This window comes from Corvus kubaryi, unplaced genomic scaffold (assembly GCF_017639235.1).
Source record: "Corvus kubaryi isolate FWS band 111438036 unplaced genomic scaffold, C.kubaryi_AGA036_p1.0 69, whole genome shotgun sequence".
Classification (NCBI taxonomy): domain Eukaryota; kingdom Metazoa; phylum Chordata; class Aves; order Passeriformes; family Corvidae; genus Corvus; species Corvus kubaryi.
In genome coordinates, this window is record NW_024582057.1 from 985892 (window position 1) to 1009978 (window position 24087).

General features: G+C 39.7%; 1 protein-coding gene across 14 annotated transcripts in view; it reads right to left on the bottom strand.

Moving 5' to 3' along the window:
* LOC121674672 overlaps positions 1-24087 on the bottom strand; it is a 300378-nt gene that overhangs the window by 197712 nt on the left and 78579 nt on the right. For 12 of the 14 annotated variants that reach the window (XR_006019763.1, XR_006019759.1, XR_006019760.1 and 9 more), the window contains one exon: positions 21414-21502. Coding sequence is in view for 4 of the 14 variants with exons in the window: in XM_042049184.1 (XP_041905118.1) it covers positions 21414-21502 (89 nt within the window). In the remaining 10 variants the exon portion in view is untranslated. Of the gene's footprint in view, positions 1-5740; positions 7043-9551; positions 9734-21413; positions 21503-24087 lie in introns of those variants that run through there. The other 2 variants (XR_006019766.1, XR_006019767.1) reach the window with 2 other exon arrangements.

The following is a 24087-nucleotide window of genomic DNA, read 5'->3' on the forward strand; positions in this document are numbered from 1 at the left end:
ACCAGAAAACAAAAGCCACCAAAAGGTCAAGAGACAAACTATTGACAAAATCACTTCTAACACAGTTCATTCTCATAAGCCAGTCATCTTCAGACTCAAAATACAAATTTCCTGTTGTATGTTAGTTACTAGAATTCAATGGTGTAAGAGGAAACACTGCAAATTCTGCTGGTCAGTTTTCCTCTCTGTAGCCATTGAAATCAACACTTTGTATACGTAATCAACTTTAAATGGGTTGGGTATCAGATATTTGACCCTCTAAACTTCCAAGATGGAGCATTATGTAGTACATCTTTAAAGGCAAATTACTATAATCAAAATACTTGCTTTTGTAACTAAACACTTTTTTTTCCTAAATCTTTTTCCTTCCCAACACTATTGATGTTTGCATTTTTCACTTCACAAGTGGCATCAGAGTTGGCAAGATATGCAAGAAAAGCCCCACAGACAGAAGCTTACTCAAAAGCAGCTGCGTGTTTAACTCCCAAACACAGCAGCAGCATGAATCCTGCTATCTACTTTTAGGAGGAGGAAAGGGTTATCTTCCCATTAAGGCTTCCTTGCAAGGACAACAAGAGAAGGTTCCAAATAATACCAAGTGTTCTGGCAGCAGGCTGTGAGGACAGATACTTGCCCATGGGCAACTCTATGCAAGAAATTTGCCCACATCAGGTAGTTGCAGGGTGACCTAAATTACCTCATTAAGAACAGGATCCTGCTTGTCTCAACTTCATGTGCCCAGAAATGAGGCATCTCCCCTGCAATGACAGATGAGCAAGGCAGCCTGTCTGGCACAGGTCACCAGCTGAAAACACCTCTTCAGGGAGAGCAGAGATCCCCCCTGCCTGCAGCTCTGCCAGGGACACTCCATCCTCCTTCGTCCAGCTGAAGCAGGTTTGAATCATCCAGCCTCCTGCACCCAAGAGCCTGGTCTATTCAGCCTCCTTATTTTTATAACACTGTTCTTTCATTTTTCTTAAGGTATATGATGACGCACATTCAGTTGGCTTAATGTATAAAATTTTTATTTTGTAGCCATAGAGCTGTGAAATAAGTAACTACTGAAATGTATTCCCAGAGATATCATGACAGCATTATCAAGGAGGTGTTTTGTTTTCTTAATATTTTTATTAGTTAATTACATCTCCTATTCCAAAATACCTGAAGTCCACAATGAAGGCTGAAACATAAGTAAGTTAAGTATTTTTTTGATATCAATAGTGTTGCCTTTCTATCATTAGACTAATGGTTTTCATCGCATTCCTTTGGACCGAAAGTTACTTTCGAGGGGGAAGGTGGAGTTTGCTCCAGGCTTAGTCCTTGGATGCCAAGTTTCAGTCAGCAATGAATTTTAATGGTGAAGTTATAAACCCTTGAAAGACAAAATTTATAATGGAAATGCTGACACAGTAACAGCTATAGCTAACAGCACAGGTGACACCCCTCTAATACATTGATTCTCTGCTGTTAAACTATTCCGAGGGGCTTAAGATTTTGTGCATTTAGAAGTCTGACAAAAAAGATTTCTGTAATTGTATTCACTCAAGTTTGAAGTCAAAGGCTCTACATATGCTCACCATTCCCACTTTGTCGAGAACCTGAAGTACCTGATCAGTAGGATGTGCCCCAGGTTTGGGTGTTGTTTTGGTTTGGTTTTTTTAGCAGGTTGATTTTTTGGAAAAGTACAGTGAAGAGGAGAACCTAACCAAGGCATATGAGCAGAGGACAGAAAGAAAAATGAATATACAACTTGAAGAATGTAAGAAGTAGCAGGTGTGGAGAAACAAGGAAAAGAAAAAGGGATTTTAAAACAGCTAGGAATTGTAATTGTGAGCAGGAAGTGGAAAAGAAAATCCATGTTAATGAAAGAAAAAAGTGCACAAGAGAACAAGAGCACTCCTGGGAGACAGCAGAGCAAGCAGACAGAACCACAGAAATGGAAAAGAGAAGAGGGGAAAAAAAAGTATTTTTAATATAAACCTAACAAAATCAGCATAAGGAGCAAAGAATCAGACTCATAAAAGCCTACTTTGGTTTTGCTGGGCTGGTTTTGTTGGTTGGTTGGTTGGTTGGTGGGGTTTTTTCTGTATCCTCCTTCATACATTCAAATTGTACTCCATTTCTTTGGCAGAAGTCCAAAAATTCTGTCAATGCCAGGAAAGAGGTGACCAAAACATTTCACACTTTCAGCTGAAGTCAAACAGCTGTTTGTTTTGGGGTAAATCCTGACATTAATAAAGGACTTCTTTGATCTGCCTATCTCAATTGCAACAAAATATTGCTTGTATTTCAGATTCTGCATTAATAAATGTCACTGCCATCCAAAACGACTATATAAGTGATGCTAGGGTGCTTTCAAAGCAAGATGGAGAGATTCACAGTCAAAAAACTCTGCAGGAGTCATTTCTGAACATATGCTCACCAAGAATACAGCATATGAAACTGAAGCTCCAGATGCTTACAGGTAAGCATAGTATTTCATGCAGCACAGGAAGAGGGATTTTTTTTGTTTTGTTTTTAATAAACAGCATATGAACAAAAGAACAACACATACATAGGAATTAGGAAAGAAAAAAAAAACAAAACAGTATGACCTGAAGAAATCCAGACCAGGGACATGGCTGCAAAGGCCAGCACAAAGCAAGCTCCTTGTGCAGTATTATGAAGCTCTGAAAACTTCAAGAAGCCAGGAGTGGATCCTGAGGTTCCCCTGGATGCTCCACATCCACAGCTATTTTTATACATCACCCAGAATTATGGAAGCACTATACTTGAAGCAGAAGCCTCTTCTCTTTCCACAGGCTAAGATAATGAGGCATTATTTTAAGAAATGGAAAAAAGCCCCTTCCCTCCCCTCCTCCCTAGCCACTGCATTTTATTTAAGGACACGTTATATGCGGTTAATAGCTCTGACAATCCGCCAGGCCAAACAGCCATAAGCAGCAGTAATTCTTGAGCAGCTCTGAAGCTCAGTCTTAAATACCACTGGAGTCCCGTGTGCTGAGCTCTCCCTCCCAGTCAGGCTTATCCTGTGCTCTCACCACTACTACGCTCCTGCTTAAGAGCAAAGGGCTGCAGGGTAGAGGGTCAGGCAGTACATAAAGCCTGAATTAAGTTTTCAGTCAGTACACTGTGGAATGGCTATGCCATTTCCTCTTAAAAACCAAAACACTGGTGAATCTCAAGTGTACTGGGCATACTACATGACAGGAAAATGATCTTATTTAATCACTGGAAAAAAAAATGGCATGCAGGTTTCTGCTGGTGTGCTACTGTAACATTTGGCACAATCTCACTGGAAGGATTGTGTCATGCTGACAGATTAATGAGCTCTAGAAGAAATGAACAGATAAATACAGAATAAGCAAGTGACCTGCACTGACAGAGTTACTGCAAGTAGAGGCTCCATGTCTCGCCTTTATTTGTCTGTGCTCAGCAGACTCAACAGATGAGAAAACATAAATGGAACAAAGCCAGGATATAACTTTACAGACAGAGACGATAATTTTATAAAAATTATGCTTTACCCCACCAATTGAACAGGTTTCATATATACTGAGAGAGAAAGAAATAACTGACCTAGTAAATTATATTAAGGGAAAGATAAATCCTCTCTTTCCCTTCTTTCCATTCCTTAAACAGTAACTTTTTAACTCAACGGTACTTTGTATCACTTCAGGTTCATGATTTAACCTATTGAATTAATGCAACATACATTATCTTTCTATAAGAAACTAAAAAAAGAATATTTTAAAGTTCTTCTGTAAGTTTAACCAGTAAATTGATTTCTAACACTTTGCCTATGCAAATAAAAAGCACTAAATTAAACAGAGTAAGTAGGAAATCCTGGTACCAATGGGATACCTTGTGTTTATTATCTATTCCTGAATTGTGTTATCTGACCAAAAATCACCTATTCTAAAGCCAAATAAGGAAATCTATAGTTCACAAAACTTTATAAAGTAATTAAAACCAGGAGAACAATCTGAACTGCTTCTGAACTACACCAGAAAATTGGAACAAACAATCTAGCTCAAGACTATTGAGAAATAAGAAATAAAAGGAAAATGTTGAAGTATTTCAGAAAGAATGAGAAAGAAAATTTCAATTCCCATATCCAACTATTCAAAGACAACAAACCCCAAAAGCATAAATCTCAGTCAGCTTAAAAAATGTGAAAAGCATGGCTTACTTCTTATTTCAGTCAAACCTGTTTGCTCACCCCTAAATCAGTATTTTCTAAGATGCTTTGGAAAAAAAATTAAAATTGAATGAAAGAAAAAAAAATTGTAGTCCTGAAGTGCTGGCACTTCCACGATTTTCCAAACATGCTGTGCAGCTGTGATTTGTTTGTGTTCTCTTCTTTCGGGACAGCTAACAAGTTTCAGAATATTGTATTCCTGTGATGAACTGCTGGAGACAGTCACAGCTGAACGCAGGCAGTACCAGTGCAGGAGATGCCGCAGTTATTCCCTTGACACTGCCCATCCTTGCTCCCGGCAGCTGACCACCCAGCAGGAGGCTGGGTTAGCCTCAACAGAATGCTGCTCTGAACTTAAAAACACCAGTTTGGGTTTACTGTGCTGAGCTGGGAGCAACTGAGACGAAGGAGAAGTTTCACAGGAGGATTTTCCAGCTGAAAAGAGTCTCCCCAGGGGAAGTGAAGGGCAAAATACGTCAACATTTTACCATTTTGGTCACCTGAGTTTAGCTCTGCTCTGATCCTGAGCTGACATGAGGCACACAGCAAAGGCAGAGCTTACTGTAATGACAACAGCATGCAGAAGGTAACAGCAATTATGCCAACCACAATCTTAACTGATTATTTATCCAACAAGATGAATGCAGGATTGCAGAAGTTAGGGACTACTAACTTCACTACCAGTGAACACTGCTGCACACCGTCAGCATCTTCCTGCATTTTTAAGGACATTTGGATCCAGAAGTTCAGAATCAATAATTTAGGTTTAAATGATATGGTCTTTAAAACCACAGAGTCCAACCATTAGCCGGGGACTGCCAAGTCCACCCCTAAACCACATCCGTAAGTGTCACATCTACACATCTTTTAAAGATCTCCATGAAGGTATTTCTGGTAAGCAAGTTTTGTGAGGAAGAAGCTCCTTCACATCCTGCAATCCTCAGTTTTTTACCTCCTCTAGCAACAGAGGTACCTGACACTGCAGATCGACCCTGTTACCTTTGCATTTGGTGGTATTGAACACAAAGGAGATGAGGTAAGTTCAAAGACTGAACCCAAGCAAGAGCAATGGACAATAAAGCAGTGTTGGCTTACATAAAACAGCCTTCCACTTCTGCAGAGCTGCAGACAGGCATCTCTAAAATAATGTACTAAGGCAAAATAACAATATACCACCACAGCCACAAGAGCCCTAAAATAGGAGCCTCAGCAGTTATTGTAACTAGACATTGGTTATTTCTTGGATTATGCAGTCAGAAGATTTCTATTTCAGATTTCTTTCTGTTTATAGTCTATGCTATAAGAGATCATCAACATCAACAAGCTATTCTCTGTTTAGGTAGCAGCAGCAACTTCTTTCTCTAACAGAATATACTGAAAATAGAGAAATTAAAAATTCAGGCAAGATTGTCTCAACAGTTCTTGGGTGCTCAGTAACTATTCTAACACACTCTTCCATAATAGCATTCCTATGATAAGAGATTGTGATTCTTAAATAAACACACAGAACATTCAATGTAAGTATAAGACAGCCGATAATCCCTGTGAAGTTGCTTTTACTCAAAAAGTCTTGGGGGTGGTGGTGTGCCACGTGTAGAGTAGTTTATAATGCAACAATAGGTAAAGCAAGGTAAAGACACAACTTCGCAATGAAACCTTTGAGCCTGAGGATCTTTGAGTCGCATTTAATAGTAAATACTTCAATATCGCAACAGATTATCCCGTATTTTTCATCATACTTTCACAGCAATGGCAGGTCACCCTTTCAAGGCTTATGGGGAAGGAGGGAGAAGAAAGAGTAGTGCTCCTGACATTTTGTTTAATTTTGTGATGGCATTTTAAGTTCTAAGGCTATTAAATGGCAAGGTTGCAGGAAATTCATAGTGTATGCTATTACAGAAAAAAAGTTTAGCAGATCACCCAGTGACATGATGTATTTGGCAACTGAAAATTCAGGATCCTTCCGCCTAAAAAATGGGAAGGAGTCACCCCCCCTTCCCATATAATCCGGGGTATTCCCTGCATACCAGACAGCCAAGGCTTGGGGCATTTGCAAACAGCACTTTAAAGTTTATTGGCAGAAGTCAAAACATCTAGCTAGCAGATTGTTTCTTTCTGTGCCTCCTATTACTTTAAAACTCCTGGTCTCTTCCTTTTTTCTGGGGACACTGACTGCAGAATGTTTATCTGGGAGGAGTGTGTGCTTGTTTTGTTGGGAGGTTTTTTAATGGTATTTGATGATTCCATTTAGTCCTCTCTGGGCAACAATTTTTTTCTAGCTACTTTCAAATATAACATGGGTTTTGTTAGCTTTTGGAGAGAACTGGCTTTTAAATTATTGTGTAGGTATATTCTCTTCTCCAATCTGTGCCTTGTTGAGGGTCCTGCCTAAGGTTGTAATAGTATTACAGTGGCTTTGAGTTTCCAGGGGCTGCACTAAAGCAGTCTGTTAAGAATGTAGGCATTAGAGTAAGAAAAGGCAGGTGGGTTTTGCTATTAGACCTAGGAACTAGTTTATAGTCAAAGATGTGTTTGAGAGCCAGAGAGTTATTACAATGCTTTCTACTGTCACTGTTTATCTTTAACAAACAGCATCTCCCCAGGTAGCACAGAATTCCAGATTTCTGTATCTCCATCATCTAAGTGAACTCAAAGTTCCCAAGAAACAATATAAAAATGGAAGCACGCATCCAGCATTTCCTTGGTCCACAATTAAAGAAACTATGGAAAGTCAATCATTGGTCCCCATTTTGACCAAGTTTCTCCAGAAAACAAGGGACAGAACCACCAGCAAACCCAATGAATCTTCTCTATTTTGCAGAGCAGAGTGTCTTCTTCTCACTGTGAACCATAAGAGAGAAGTTTGCTGTCACTTACATGCAAGCAAAGACGAGTAAAAAAAGTTTTGGCAACTGTGGAAGACAGTATCTAGTGGTAACATGACTACATTTTGACTGATGGTTTTAAAGACATGGCAGAGCAATGACTGCCTGCTATCACGGTGATCCTACCTGTGGCTACTAATATCCTGAGAAGGTGGAAGTCAAAAAAATCCATCCTTGTCACTTAGTTCCTACTCTAACAGGTACATCATGGGATAAAAATGTGTCGAAGGACAGCACTGCCACATACTCAGGACTTTATCAGAAGTCTCCTGGTATTTTGGGGGATTTTCTTACATATGTAAACACCTAGCATGGCAATCATATGAAGTAATTAAAGGAGAAACTCAGCTTTCTTGAGCTTGTTATTTGTGGAGAAGAATTCTTAAAATAAAGATTTTCAGTATCACATCACTGATTGAGCAAAGTTTTGCAGAAGGCATTTAAAATGTAATACTTTTAACATGCCCGCACATAAAATGGACCCCTCCTCAGAGAGAGCATCCTGAAACCAATGGTGCAGCCACTCCTCTGACAAAACTCAATACCCTGCTAAAACCATATAGCCTCAGATCCTGCTCACAGCAAGATAAGTTGTTTGTGAAGAGCTGAGTCTCCTTGTGTGCAGGAGAAAATAGAATCTTCATTAGAAGAGAGGTTAGAGTTTGTTACTACTCATCTCCATGCTATATCCCTACATTAAGTTATATTAAAACATGATGGGCACTGCCTATGATATCGTTCCCTAACCTTGTATATTGTTACTGCCATCTGTTTCTGGGTTTGAGAGGGATTTTTTTCTTATTATATTTGCCAGTTTTCAATTTCAGTGTGACAACTTCCATGAACTCTTCAATTAAACTGATATTTTAAGTAAGAGTTCACAAAAAATATTATGTTACTCCCCCAAAATCAAGTTACAGCTCATGAACTTCCATCTCCTCCTCCTATCAATGCGATAATTTTGACCAAATAAGGCTTTCCAGTTTTTCTGGCCCAACTTCCACATTTATGTAACTAAACTATTTAAGACCCATGATTCTGTTACCCACATAAACAGTTTCTCATTCATGTTTCTCTTATTCACATATGCACAGAATCACAGAATATGCAGAGTTGGAAGGGACCCACAAGGATCATCGAGTCCAACTCCTGGCCCTGCACAGCACCACCCCAAGAGTCGCACCTGGTGCCTGAGAGTGTTGCCCAAAATGCTTCTTGAACTCTGTCAGGCTGGAGCTGTGACCACTTCCCTGGGGACCCTGTTCCAGTGCCCAACCACCCTCTGGGTGAAGTTCAACAAGTGAAAGTGATGGGTTCTGGTGAGATGCTGAAAAGCAGTGCCACAGAGAGTGCCCTGGGAGCAGGCTGAATCTGAGTCAGCAGTGCCCTGGCAGCCAGGAGGGCCAAGTGTGTCCTGGGGGGCATCAGGCACAGCATCGCCAGCCAGCCAAGGAACAGGATGATCCCATTCTGCTCTGCGCTGGGGAAGGCTCACCTCGAGTGCTGGGGGCAGTTTTGGGTGCCACAATGTAAGAAAGATGCTAAACTATTAGAGAGTGTCCTAAGGAGGGCCATGAGGATGGTGAAGGGCCTTGAGGTGAATCTGTGTGAGGAGCGGCTGAGGTCACTTGGTCTGTTCAGCCTGGAGGAGACTGAGGGGAGACCTCATTGCAGTCTGCAACTTGCTCATGAGGGGAAGAGGAGGGGCAGATACTGATCTCTCCTCTGTGGTGACCAGTGACAGGACCTGAGGGAATGGCCTGAAGTTGTGTCAGGGGAGGGTTAGGTTGGATATTAGAAAAGAGCTGGTATATGTGTTTACATGGAGACTAAAAACTGAGGCTCACCGACTTTGATGTTTGGTTGCCTTTTCTCTGCTTGTTTGAGAGGGAGGACAACAGATGACCTTTTTTTCCTGCTTCTCTTGCTCAACTCACTATTTGTTTCACAATTCATTCAATATAATGGCCAGTTGTGTTTAAAATTCATTCAGATAATCTTCCCAAATCCTTTGGATCTAGATGGTTTGAACCTGCTAGTTTACATGGCAGCTCTACTTTTTAAATGGCACTCTTAAAATCCTTTTCATGAGCAGCCAGGTTTGCTTGACTGCCAGTCTCTCCCTTGCCTGGTACCTGCACTCTCTTATCAGAAGCATTTTGAACTCACTCTTTACTGGCACATGACACCCACAGCCATTGAACAGTACAGAATATGTGAACTAACTATTCACACACACACAAGGTCCCTTTCTCATTTGGAATAGGATAATTAGTGAAAAAACTTTGATTATCTCAAGCATGTAACTTTTCTCATTTATAAGCAACAAGCTCTGGAATAGTTTGAGAAGTACTACTCTCCATGCCCACTGTGTGCACTTCAGAAAAAATACCATGCACATGATATTATAAGTCTGATTTACATATCTGCAGTACGAACGGCTTATGGTATAATAATGCACTTACGTTAAAACCAAAAGAGGGTTGGGTTTTGCTGTTAAATGATCCCCCAGCAGCAGCTGCACATACACAGAGAACATGTGGTTCTGGACAGCAGGCCCTGTGACAGACTAACCAAACATCTTGAAAGGGAAGTTTTCAGTTATCACAGTCCAAATACATCATCTCTACTGGAAGGATATTGCAATCTGCAGATTAACCATGAATTAAATTTATATTAAAAAATAATATCCTGCATTTTACATGCTAAATTAAAACAGATGTAATTAAAGCCTTTGAAAGTAATTTTGGCTGGTGCTTCATTTCTATCTACAGCTAAAGCAGACACTTTCTCAGGCATTTGTGCCAAATTTGACTAATTTTTCTGCTCTGTGTTTTAATTACTGTGTATGCTTTCCTGTCTCAGTTAGAAATATCCATTATACACTTGAACAGCCAATGCTATGAGAACATGTGTGCTTTTTTTTAAGCCTAGTGGCATTTCAAATCATTATGTGATAATGGCAAACCTCACAAATGCTTCTGCTGTACACTGCTATAGACTGTCTGCACACAGACACACCCCACCATGCCCCACAGCTGACCTTGACTGCAGCAACACAGCACACCCAGAGCAACCTTACAGATGTAAGAGAAGCTGCTCAGCATCGTGCTCCATGTTAGGCTGAAACACCACTGCTAACTTCTCCTGCTATGGCACCTATGTTAAAGCCAACTTCAATAAAACATTTTTTTCTCAAAGAAGACTGACTTGTTTGAAGTTAAGATTCCTTGCATCCCCATTCCTCCTGTGCAAACACACAAAAGGCATTCCAGCCAAGAACCCAGTTCTTACAGCATAGCCCTGTACCAGTACCCGCAGGGAATCCCAGCCTCCTAATGTACAAGTTGAATTTCAGGGTCTTAATAAAAGCTATTCCTTAAGTTCAAGAATCTGTCAGACAGCAAGTTTTGGAGATCACCCCTTTTAGTGCAAGTTTAAGGTTTCCACTCCACTTGTAAAGTTAAACAGGAGGAATTTCAAGTGCAAAAAACCTGTAAGCTGCTGCAATTCGTTCCCTGTTTTGCTTGGCTTAACTGCTGAGTTACCTCCCCAGGCAGCCAGCTACAAGCTGTTAGCAGAATTGGAGTTTTAGATAATTGCATTTGGTGACATCTTCCTGCAAAAACAGCCTTGTTCTCCTCCTTGGCTTTGTAGACCAAACCACATGATGAAGTCACTTCTAAATGTGTGTATCACATAGTATAGGTATGTGTGTACTTACACGTTGTCTGTGGTTAACACTGACAGATTAGTGAGCAAGTTCCCCCTGAATTAAACTAACGATGTCTATAGCAAATGCTTCAAAGAGTCTACATTTTAAGAAAATGGGAACAGCTGCAAGCAGGAGAAGGCAATCACAGCTGACTTAAAGTGAATTATGTGGAAGGATTTGCAGATTAAAAAAAATCAAGTGGATTTAAAATAGCAATATCTGAAAGTTTGAGATACTTTAAGTAAGAATTAAATGTATACTTTTTAGATAGTTATAGGTCAGAGTCTCCACTCAGTTGTATAAGCAAAAATTTTAACTCATCACAGAGACATCAACAGAACTGGTTTTTTACACCTCTGTGGATCTGAAAAAGTAGAACTTAGCCAAAAATTTTTTTCTAAGAGGAAATATGCCTTTGCGTGTTGACTGGTAAAAATAAGACAAGCTATATATGTGAAATGTTCATGTCCATTCTAACAACATTTACATAATAAATATTCTCTTCATTTCCGTAAAATTCAAAACAATTATATGTGATAATGTAAATTATTTCCCTAATGTGGAGAATATGCAAAGGACCTAATGCAATCTAGTTTTTGTCCTACAAAAGTGTTCAAATTCAGGTTGTACAGGGTTTTGTGCAACCTGATCCAGTGAAAGACGATGCTGCCATGGCAGGGAAGCTGGACTAAATGATATCTTTACATGTCCCTTCCAGCCCAAACCATTCTGTGATTCCATGAACAGAAGAATGCATCATTGTACTCAGAGCAGATATTACAGTGCTCCTTATGAACAGCGTCACTACAAAAAAGACATTTTTTGCCATGTTAGGGGGATTTTTCAGTAAGGATGTCTAATCACAGAAAAAAGAGAGTTAACCAAAACATGAAAGCTACTCAAAGCAAGTCTGAAATTATCAGACATTTTCCTAATAAACAAGTCACACACATGTTTGACCCACACTAAGATTTATCATGAAAATCTCTACAGCCCTGCTGTGGAGATTCAGGCACACCCAGATCTACATCCTGGCTTGGAGCATAAAACCAAGGGACTACCCAGCCCTGCGCCAGGTCTGCACTGTAGGAAGGACTCATGCTCCCAAGTCCTGGAACTAGCTGTAGATACAGAACCTGGAGTATGGCCTTTTTCTTTATGGTGGCAGTGTTTATCTGCAGTGAAATTCAGTGTTTACCATTACAAAGCAGTGGAGCTGGGCAGTAGTCCCCTTTGAACAAACAAAAGCTTGCATGCTATAGTTTTGTACACCTTTTCTGAAGCTTCACAAAATTCTGGACTGCCAAAGCATCAAAACCTCATTTTTGCTTATTTTCAGACTCCTCCTCAGGAAGTACAGTATGCAAATCAAAAACTCCCTGCTTTGCCTGCCATTTCCAGATTTTTAATAGATCTTGGGGTAGTAAGTACTCAACTTTTCCTCATGATAAAGGCTTTATTTTGAAACATACAATGCTCAAAACTTGCAATATAGTCCCCAAAGAAAATAAGATGAAAGTTTTAAACTAGTATGCATTTGGAAAACTCTGAGTAGTCAGCACTTTCCATCTCTTATGCATATTCCTATTTTTATTGTATTCATTCTGTAGAAGAAACACCTACCTTCACTGCATTTCTTTCCACCAGCTTATCAGTGCACGCCCTTGACCAAAGTACAAAAAAACAGCATTTACCAACACTCTGCAGGTGAAAAACTATTCCTCTCTATAAATCATACATCTTGGGAACTCAACATTTCCTTCATGCTGAAAACCTATTCAAGCCTTCCCACATCTGTGGGCTAAGAGGTTTGCTCCAGCCAGGGGGGAGGCAGACAATTGCTGATATTTCAAGAAACTTAATCTCTTAATGTTTGGGATCAGACGAAGGGTATGGCCATAAAAGAGACAGCTTGAAACAGGCCTAATCTCCAGCATATCTGAACCTACAGATGGCAGAGACTCCGAGCTGCCACCAACATAGATTCGACTGACTGGAGTCTGCCTGCCCAGGGGTGGTCCAAGCAGAGCAATTCAATCGCACACGGAAATCTCTCACACCGACATTTCTGTCCTGGGCAAGTAAAGAAAGGATTGGTGCTGGTGTGAATCGAGCACGCACCACTTTCATCAGATGGCAGCAGCGCTAGACTGCTGACCAGACAATGTTCCTGCTCAGTCCTGCCCTGACCATACCTAAATTCCTAGTTCTCGGTTTCCAGACTGCCAGTTTCCTTACATCTGCCACCTCACTGGTGACTCTGTGCCTGAAGATTTCCTGACCGGACAACCCCGTGCTGCCTTTCCCAGACATTTTCTCCAGCAAATGCAGCACTGATCAGTGCTGGGATACACAGCAGAGGCTCAGCTATTCCATTCAGCCCGCTCCATACCATGATACATAAGGCTACATACCCTTGATCTCCTCCAACAGAGCAATAAGCACTATATGCTTTCATGCCCTGTAAAATATGAGCGTTTCCACCTCAGCTTAACTTCTCCCTATTAGGGGGTCTACATCCTAGTGGTGACTCCCAAAATATTATTAAAAAAAACAACTTTGTATAGTAAACATTCTAAAACAAGTTTAAACTTTCAAGCTTGAATTTTCAGTTGACTACAATCTAAACCTATGAGTCACCACATGCACCCAAAGACCAAAACCAGTGATATACAATGTGCAACACAGCCCTCCTGCAGTGGTCCCTGAAATAAGAAAAGAGACCGCCCTGACTGTATGCAGAGCAGCAATGTAACCAGAATTAATAATTTCCAAGAGGGATGATCTGAGGAGCTCAGAGTCCAAGAGAGGGCCATCCTCCCTGGAACACAGCACATCTGCAAAGCAGGATGTTTTCCAAGCTAAGAGCTGATGTGTTTTTCTGGTGAGGAAGCCGGAGGCGTAAGGATTATGGTTACTTTTGAGGGTCCTGGGAAGGTGGGGGAGGGAGGTCAGGCACATGGGGCACATTCACACAATTATCCAGGCACCAAAAAAAAAAAAAAACAAACCAACAAAAAAGCTATTCTGATCCCTCCTTCAGCAGAACAGCAGCAGTGCTCAGCAAGTCATGAATTTACTGCGTGGGAGTTGCTTCAGCTCTCTCAGGGAGCTTTTTCTGCCTATACTGCATATACTGAGTTATGTGACTGGTGTGTCTTTCATTAACTTATAGAGCCCAAATATAAGAGAAAGCACATGAGGGCTGGGGAAGTGACAAGCAAAGCTGATTTCCAGACTGGCATTTCAAGAGTTAAGCTGAATTTTCCAAAAGTATTCATCACCATAGACTATTTAATAATAAATTAGCTGAAAGAAAAAAAAAATTAGTTAAGGCTATCACTCCCCATTTAACTTGATTCAACAGGTTAAAGGTCAGTTTTTAAATACCCCAAGACAGAAAGACTTTTGTTACTAAAGTTTCAAACACTAGAGCCCATTATGACTGGCTAAATACTTATACCTATAATTAAAGTGTAGATTACAAGGGAAAAAACAATACAGAAACCACTGAACAGAAAGTCAACATGACAAAAATTAGTTCCATGCTCCTACTAGAAATCCACTCTAAATAGCCCACAGCTGGCTAAAGAACCAACATCTAGCTGTACACCTGAAAGAACACATCCATCCAAGTACAGGGCTCAGACAGGTTGGGCCAAAAATGTCAAAACAATAAATTTTTGTATTTGCCAATAACTGAGTTTTCACTTTAATATCTATGGTAGAAATACATGCTTATTCTTTGAAAAAGTGTCATAAAAGAATGTAACTGAAAGTATAAGCCCAAAGACAACACAGAAAAGAGCAAACCTAAACCAGTAGCTTTAATGAGACTGAAATGACAAGGAAATCTTTATCACAGAAACAGAAGTTTGTCATTTCCTAGGAAGTTTTATTAATTCATTTCACCTAAAGCTTCTTGCATACTGACTGTCATGTACCCACAACCTTTGCAGTGGTTCTCACTACCTGCTGCCAATACCAAAGCATGCACTGTTTTTCCTCATTAGGACCATCAAAGCCAGCTGTAAGGACAAGTCTGTATTTTAACTGATGAATCTGAAATTTACTACTCTACCTTTTCCAAGCAATTCCACTTTAATAATTTGCCACACGTTAGGATGCCTGGAAGAATTTAGAATCCAAGGTCTTCCCTGGAAAACAAGCGTCCAAATTTTTCAGACATATGTCTTTTACAGTTACGAAGGTTGTGACTCACTCAAGGACAGGTTAGAAAGATGGCACACTTGACAAGATTGTCATCGAAAGAAAGGTAGGTTGGACCAAAATCTGGTGGCTGATTTAAAGAAAACAATTCCTCCTATTCTGAAGGCATAAACTAGAGACACAGAGCAGTTTTCTTTTAAGTCCTGGTATTAGACTCTGCTTTTTATGACAGATCAATGCAACTTCAAGATAGTTGTTTCACACTGTGGTGCAGAAGATACATTTTGATTAATTTTTAAAGGTGAAAATGGTTGTGACAGAACTTTCATACTTACTGACCAAACCTTAAATCCTGAGATCATTAAATCTTAAAAGAAGCATATATACAGTACCATTCTCCAAGAAGGACTAAGTATCCTCTGGCAACATGAAAAGTTGGGTTTATGCCATGGGCACATTATTTTCACTTAGCAGCTTAACATTTTACTGTTACCTTACTTTTACCTAGTGCTGCTGAAGCAGTGGCTGAACAGCACTCCTGAGCTCCTGTAAGGAACAATCTTGCAGGTGACCAAAGTAAATTTATTACAAGCAATGTACAAAGTTTCTACAGTCCTCTACAAGATCAGAGAGTTGTGATATCACACGGGAGGTTCAGATTTAGGGAATTCACTTAAAATGTAAGTTAGAGGGTGGGAGAGCAAAGGGAACCTCTGCCAGGTCTACTGGCAGTTCAGTTCTCACCCTCTCTCTGCTGCTGCTGCCCTGCAGCTCTTAGAGTGAGGCACTTGTCTGCATCACTGGGAATACCCAACCATTCAGCAACAGAAACAGAGATGATTCATGAATGCACATGAAGTGATATTTCCCATGGAATAGAAGAGACCATGAGAAGCCAATTCTAGAAATGAAAAGTTTCTTATATTTCTTTTTAGACATACTCACAATGATTGTCCTTGGCAAAAACCACAGTCTTTAAGGCAAAGCAAGCCTGTGTGCAAGCCAACCGGCAAGCACATGACATCTTTTTCTTGAAACACATATTACGAGTCAAGAAGTCAAACCCCATAATTTGCTCTTTAGCAACATCACCACCATCACCAGCAGCCTTTACATAAGTTAATAAATAGACATGATATCAGCATTAATTTAAAGGAAAACACTTGACAGTTTATTTCCACCATTTCCATCCCAGGTTTAAATTCCATTCCCTAAGACGTTTGGGTTCTGATTTTAAACTACCACAGCCGACAGCTTGAGTAGAGCTGATCAAAAAGTTTATTTAAAATTTGTGTTAAACAAACAATTTTCTTGTGAGAAGAGTTTCTGACAACTTCAGCATTTTTAAGCTGAACTGTGGGACAGGAGGAATGCCCCAGAGGGCTCCCGTTGCACAGTGCTTGCCTGAATTTCCAAAGCCCTGTCTTGCCAGGGTCATGGCAAACAGTGAAAAACAGATCAGCTCTTTCACCAAGGACTACTTCTTCATTCTGCTGATCACTGATTAGGCAAAATAACTGCATGCTATAATTATTAAGGAGTGTAATGACTGTGCATGATGGAGAGAAAAGAAAGTTCAAGACCTAAAGTCGATATCTGAATCCCCACTCTCACAGATTCTGGTAAGATTCAAGAAGTACTTTTGATGATTTTCACCATTTTTTTAAAACAGCTGCACTGCCTGAGCTATTCAGAATTTTGATGTAACAGATATAATGTATTTTGCTGCTACTTTCTTCTCATTATAAATGAAATGCCCAAGCCATATTCATTTAATACCACAGAGAAAAGAGAAACAAAGAAGAAAAGAGAAGAAAGGTCACTGTCAGGCCAAGATCAAGTCTGGAAAATTTCAGCTTGAGACATGAGAATTCCAGGAAGTTATAAGCAACTGAAACAATAAAGGAATTATAATTGAAACACTGGAAGAATTTTAACTATAGCTCTTTCCATGCTAACCAAGTATTATTTAATGTATTTCAGCAGCATTCAGAAACTCTTCTTGACGTGAATGATCTGTGCTTTTAAGATCACTCCCAAGCTCCTTGGAAAAGCAGAAAAAAAGGGATGATTGGTATTGGCCATAGCTGCAGCTGATGGAGATCAGCACAGTCCCCTCACTTTCAGTTACATCAGTGAGTCACAGGAAAAGCAAGAAAAAGGAAACAAACCAAAACCCCCCAACTTGTACCAGCTGATCTAGTTTACTTATGCATTGCTTCCCCCCCAGCATAGAAGTGGTGTCTCTGCCAGCCTCTCACCAGAGCAGCTAATTGAAATGTGGCCTGTTCTGATGCTTCCTGCAGGGCTACATTTCTCCAGTTGAAGAGAATTGGATGCACAAAGCCCAAATTCAGTGTTTTTCTTCCCACCTCCTCTGAGCACATCATGTCCTTGCCCTGCTCCTCACAGGACAGCCACGAATGGAATGAAGCCTAATCAAAATTATCCCTGTCTCTCCAGAACAGATTTATAATTGTGAACAGAATAAATGCACCTTTTTTTCCCCCTTCACTGCTCCAAGCACAGAATCTAAAAAGGCATCCTATAATTGCTGAATTCCTGTTGGGATAATCCTAGAATGATCATTTTTCCAAACAGTGCTCTGTCAAAAAATTCAGACATCAATGAAAATTCTGCATGCCAACTCAGGCATTTAACTGTCTACACCTACTAAAAAAAAAAAAAAAAGGCAAACAATGTTTCAAATACACTCCATTTGACTCCAATTAACAAGTGTTTGTGAAGGGCAATACATCAAGTTTCTAAGAGGATGTGCTAGAGTCACTGCCACCAGCATCTTCACTTAAGTTCTTTCCACACACTGTGATGGTGTGTTTCAGTCAGAAACTAGGTCATAAACTTCCCTATTGGAAAGCGTTTATAGCTGTTTGGACGGGATTATTCTGTTCAAGAGGTTATAATAATAAAGGAAGCTTGTAAGCATACTTTTTCCAAACTCTTGGTATGTCAATGCCAGTTTGAAAAATTGGCTCATCATTTGTCCTTGTTTGGCTCCTCCAATCTCAATTTCTTGTTTGTTTTTACCTCCTTCTGGACAAATATAAAACTTACTGTTTCATCTAATTAACAGGAGGAAGACTAGAAAAATCTCTCATTTATTCCTGTTCCAGAATCAGTTTTACAAAAACATTGTCAGAGTTTCAGGAAGCATTCAGATGTTAAGAGTCCTGCCAAAGTTTACAATCTAGTTATATCCTGCTACAGAAAAAAAAATTTACAAAAAACCCAACCTTGCTCTGTTTTTACAATTTTATACAAATCTCTGGCAAGAAACAATCCACCTCCACATATTCACATGCATCCAGAGGATCTGTGGATAAACCTTATTCTCTTTAGTCTAATCAAATTGTCCAATTCACTTTCTCCATTTCCAAACTCTCTCAAACACATTTTTCTCAGCCACTCCTTCCTGTACAGGAAAACAAAGAAGATTTGCCCTTCTCCCCACCACATCTCCATTTTGAGGCTTAAAACAGCGAGCAAGCAATTCACCCACAGTTCCAGTATTGCTAAGTTTTTCCATTTGAGGTTCCTTCTTTTGGTTCTCCATTAAATATCTGGTCATTTTGTACCACAAGCAAGTTCAGCATCCATCAGCCTCACAAAAGGGATTCAGGGAAAAACCTTCGCCCATTTTCTGGGGACTTGAGGAACAAGGTGCCCAGCAGTTTCCTCTAAGTGAGCAAGCTGGCTTGGCAGTCTTTTACATGTTTTTCCATGAGCCATCAGAATGCTCACAGTGGAGTCATCTTCAAGTGAAATAGCCTTAAATGATATGCTACATCCAATTTGCCCTGTATCTCATAAGGATTTAGCCCCAAATACAGACACAGAAGGGAAAATAAGGGCACTTGGGATAGAAAAAAGTGTACAACATTCATCTGGATATGTAATCATTTATTAAGTCCAAGATCTCCACTGTTTTTAACAAAAAAAAAAATCAAGAGCAAAAATAAACCAAACTTCTATCCAGCTGCATAAATTCTGTCTCCCAAATATTCTCTGCCAAGAAAGAGAATCAGTATAACTAAATTGTTCTCCTTCAACTGGCTCTAAGATTTTAGCTAAGAGCTGTTTTGGTTTCTGCTTGCTTTTACAGAATTTGAAATGCCTTTACTCTTGAAAGTGTCGTACTCTGAATTCTGTAGTTAGCACATTCACAGCGTCAAATTTTTACCTTTTCAGAGAGGCTCAGAGAGGCCTACCTTCAGCCTTTTCCAGTTCAGCAATCCTACCACAGTAGTTAACATCATATATATTGCATAGTGTTTTTCTGAGACTCCATCTAAGCAAGTCAGGTAGATTTTTGCAATATTCACACTTCCTTCCACAGCCTTGACACATCAGGTGCAATATGTACAGTCAGGTTATTCAGTGCAATGATTTTACTGCAAAGGCATCATTGGGCAATTCCTTTTTTTTTCTCTTTTAGTCCACCTGAAGTTTCTGTGAACCCAAAAGAAATGTTTTAAACGTGCAAAAGAAAAACAACAAGAAAAAATACAGTTCAGTTCTGATTAATGGTCCTATATATTAATGTCTTGCTGGGAGGCTCAACCCATTGAGTGTGGATCCCCAGGATATTTTAAATTTATGGTAGTTTCTTCCACGCAATCTTGAATCCTATCAGGAAAAAAAATGGCAGGATGACTGCTTAAAAGATGACATAGCATATTCTCTGTTGCTTTCTGTAACTCTAGGAGGTACAGAACATAAACCCCAAATTACTATTAAAATCACAGGAAATAAACTGAAAGAGAAAAGCAAGACAGGTCTGAGCAGCTGCCTCAAACCTACTCATTAGGAAGGCACTACCAGTGGGAGGGCCACAGAAGTCCTGCAGTTTCATTCCATTTCAATGAGATTTTAGTGTAGCTGCTTTTTAAACTCTCTTTAAATCTTCCCAGCCATCATCCTTTCCTACCACTCCACTGAAGCAGAAAAGGCTCAGCTCAACTCCTGAGTCTCCTGGCATGTCAACCCAGTCCCCAGCTTAAATGAAATTAGCAAGTAGGAGGTTCAAAACTAACTTCACGGACTACTTGCTTCCTCCCTCCTGGAATTCAGCTGGGGAATCCAGAACACTACAAAGTGGCAGAGCCTAAAAATCTACCTGGGATCAAAACATAACCTCACAAATTCACAGAAATGGAAAGCATAGCCAAGACTAGTTAGCACAGAAGCCAGCACTGACTCAGATGCCCATGTGTGGAGCATGAGAGATTGATCCGGGAAGCAACCGCATACTCCACTCTCCTTTCTTGGCATCAGCTGTCAGCCACTCCATGGGACAGGAGGCTACTATGCCTTCCCTAAATCTCTAGGCCTAACCTTGATCCACAGATACTGACATTTTGATGTGTCTGACATGTTTATGCTCTAACACCCCACAAGTTGAAGAATAAAGTAAACTCCAGGATCATTCCTTCGTATATTTTATGTCCTTGCCTTAAGACACCTCTTCAACACTGTACCTACACATCTGGCTCCAACCTGAACACAACGCAGTCTTCACTACATCTATCTTCACAATACTCTTACAAAGGAAGGAAAGAAGAGGGCAATTGGAAGCCCAAAGATCGTCAAGCCCACGTGTGACTTAAGACAGCACTTATATCTAAGCCCAAGCCTTTCACTTTAGCTGAAATGGGCACTCAGCAGTACCCACCTTCATTTTGGAGCACTGGCTGCCTGGCAGCTCTACCCTGCCAGCACAACAAGGTCATCCTCAGGCACACAGGAAGCTCAATGTAGCCCTGGGCATATCAGAGTTGTGCAAAAAAATGTACTCTGGACACACTGTTTTCCCTACCAGAAATGCAAGCATATTGGTATGTAGGTGTATATGGTATGTAGGCACTTAGTTCCCACTGATACGGAAACTGAAGAATTTGTCCATGTTTTCCCAGGAAGCTTGTGGAACAGCAAGCATTAAATCAATACCAACTTTTGCCTGCCTTTGTGCATGAAGGCTTTAACAACTTTGCGTTAACTTCCAAGGATTATCAACAACTTGACAACTATAACCTGAATTGGCACAGCCTTAAAGAACAAGTTAAGTTACCTAAACCACTCAAGAAATGCTGAAATTATCCTTATATTCAGACCTATAGTCGTAACCGCTAATGTGAAATAAAATTCTTATGGAAATTTATACAGTAGCAAGGGTAAAGGCTGTAATAGCAGCAGCAGCATCTGTTACCAGGGTTACCAAATCTAGAAGGAAAACAAAAAACCAGCTGACACTGATTTACAGAGAAATATATGTAAACATTCATGTAGACAAGAGATTTATATTTTATATTCAGTGAATTTTAGTGGTGTAACATTAAAGACTGCTACTATTGAAGCTGAAGTGAAACAATGTGAGGAAAGTTAATGAATAGCCACACCAAATGGCATACATCTGATTTCTTACCTGAAGTGTGTTCTGTTCATGCATCCATCATCACTGCTGTCCCAGGATAATGCTTCATCAACCACATAGCAAAAAGATCTGGTGAACTCCTAAGTGTTTAAAAAGAAACAGCATGTTACACGATATAAAAGCCACCAAATCCACTGCAAATAGAACAGTAATACTTCAGAATTCAGTGTGACACTGAATTTGCAAGGACTTTTTTTAGTTCCAATGATACATTTTTTAATTTTTTTTTTATTTGGACTTTGTCCATGCATTCAAACAAAGTTGTGATACATTCTGCTGTTGCAGAATCAGAACCACAAGTAACACAATTACTAGCAAGGCTAATTACAGATGGAGAAATCAACATGACACGTAAAAACAGAAGAATCCAAAGAGCAACAGTCTTCCACAGTCAATTTATTGATTTGGCACCTATGCCCCATCTACGTATTCAACTTGTTGGTATTAATTCACACGAATTCTAGAGAAGTTTTTCAGTTCTCACAGAAAAAGAAATAATATTTCCAAATTATGGTTGCATTTATACAGAAACAATGACTTATGCTAAACATGAAATATGTCTTTCCTTAATATTTTTTCCTTTATTTTCAGACAGAAAGCTCTGTGTTTAAGTGTCCAGGTACAAATAATACTTTAAAATTCTGGACACAGCCATTTTTAGTGCTGCATTTTGACTTTAGAGCCACAACATGGGTATATCAAAAAGCTCGGCAACTTACATCAGTTAAATGGTATCCCTGCAAAGTCTTCTTTTTATAAATCAAATACCAAATTGGAAAAAATGTGCCCTGCTAGTGTTATATGCATCTGCTTGATTAACAGAGTAATGATGCAGTCAGGAAATTAACCTTTCAGGTTTCATGTACTGCAGTTAACTCCCATGTCTGCAAGCATAGCACCATAAACTTCACGGGCAAAACATGCTTTCCAGGGCACAGGAAAAGTCTTTCTTCATAACAGCACACAGATGGGTCTGCTTTTACAAAGGACACCATATTTTATTGTGAACTACATCTACATCACACATTTCTTCCCTGTTGCACATTATAAAAGTATTTTCATCAGATCTAAGGTACACAATGCAATCTCCACATAGGTCCCACTCAATTTCCAGCAATCTGTAGCACATGGAAGAACATTCTGGTTTCTGCTGCTTCAGTGAAGTTGCTTCTCATGGACAGTCCAGCTGCCTGCTCCAGTAAGTGAGGCTTAGCGAAGCATCGCTCAGGATACGGCTACAATTGTGTTCGACTGTACTTCATTTATGATGAGATGAAGCTTACAAAATCCACAAGCTCATCTCATACCCATCTCATCATCTCCAAAACCTGAACTGTTTTATCTAATATTCGTTTTTCTGTTTTCTGTCTTTTCACATCACCCCAATTTTACATAACTGCCTAAAAGTCTAGAGAACCTCACCCCCAACTACACAGCAGAGGCTTCAGCATATCTCTGTGTAAAGAAATAACTTGAAATACAGCAGGATCAGGTGATATTCTTATTTCATTAGTGACTCCTCTCATATTTGTCCTGTTTACAAATTAAATCAATAAATCAAGTAGATAAATGTAAGTTAGTCTTTTCCAGAATGCATCTTATAAACTTGGTGTACATTCAAGCTCTTATATACAGGAGGGGGAGACCCTAAACTACAGTTTGTGTAGTTTAAATTCATGTTTAAATCTCATTTGTGTGAACTCAACAATGAGCCAATGAAAGACCTAACATACATAGAGACACCTGACAGTTGTACCACTACCTGCAGTGGCTTTGATCTATAATTTTCACCTTATAACTCTAAGGTCCTGAAAATCCAGCCAAAATATCAGCCAACTGTTCCCATAAAACATGCTGTTAAAACTCGAGTCTCTTCCAACAGAATTCTCTGCAATTTCTGCAAGGAGACCCAAGATCACTGAAGAATGTAGGAAAAACAGAAACATCTCTAAAGCACAAGCTGCTTACATGAACACAGTCATTAAAAAAAAATCAAACCAACCCATGATAAAATTAGTTGATAGAAGAGCATGCCTAATTTATTTAACTGCAATTCCTAACTTTAGAGGCTAATTGCCACTTGTGACTAATTAAAGCCACATTAAGTATTAAAGAAGAGACCATCAAAAACACTTGGCTCAAAGAGTGCTGGAGCAAGGGTATAGCGAAGAACAAAAGTTCATGTGGAATTCCATTCAGACTGCGGCTCCTACGCCATCCCTATGGACTGTTGGTAGTTTCTAGAGTTTCAGGAGGTGTTCTACAAAATACATTCCTGAGCATGCAAGCAAGAAAACTGGAGAGAAATAAAAAGAGTAGGTCAACAGTCAAAGTTGAGTGTGATTCTCATCTGGTGACAAATGAAAAACATTGCTGAAACAAAGTACAATGTTATCCATACATTTTTCTTTTCTCTGAAAAAAGAAAAATGTATTAGGTGGCCTACTGACGAAAGACAGATTGATGAATATTTTTACAAGTTATATTTCTTTGAAAATACATACTAGGCACATAAAACGTCTCTCAAAGGTGCAGAATCTTTGAGGAAAAATAAGGAACACAAAAGAACAAGACAGAACCCAAAATGCTCTCCAGTTCCTGGTGCTAAGTGTGTACTCAAGCAGAACCTCAGACCATTTTTGGGGACACCTGTTCATGCACCAGC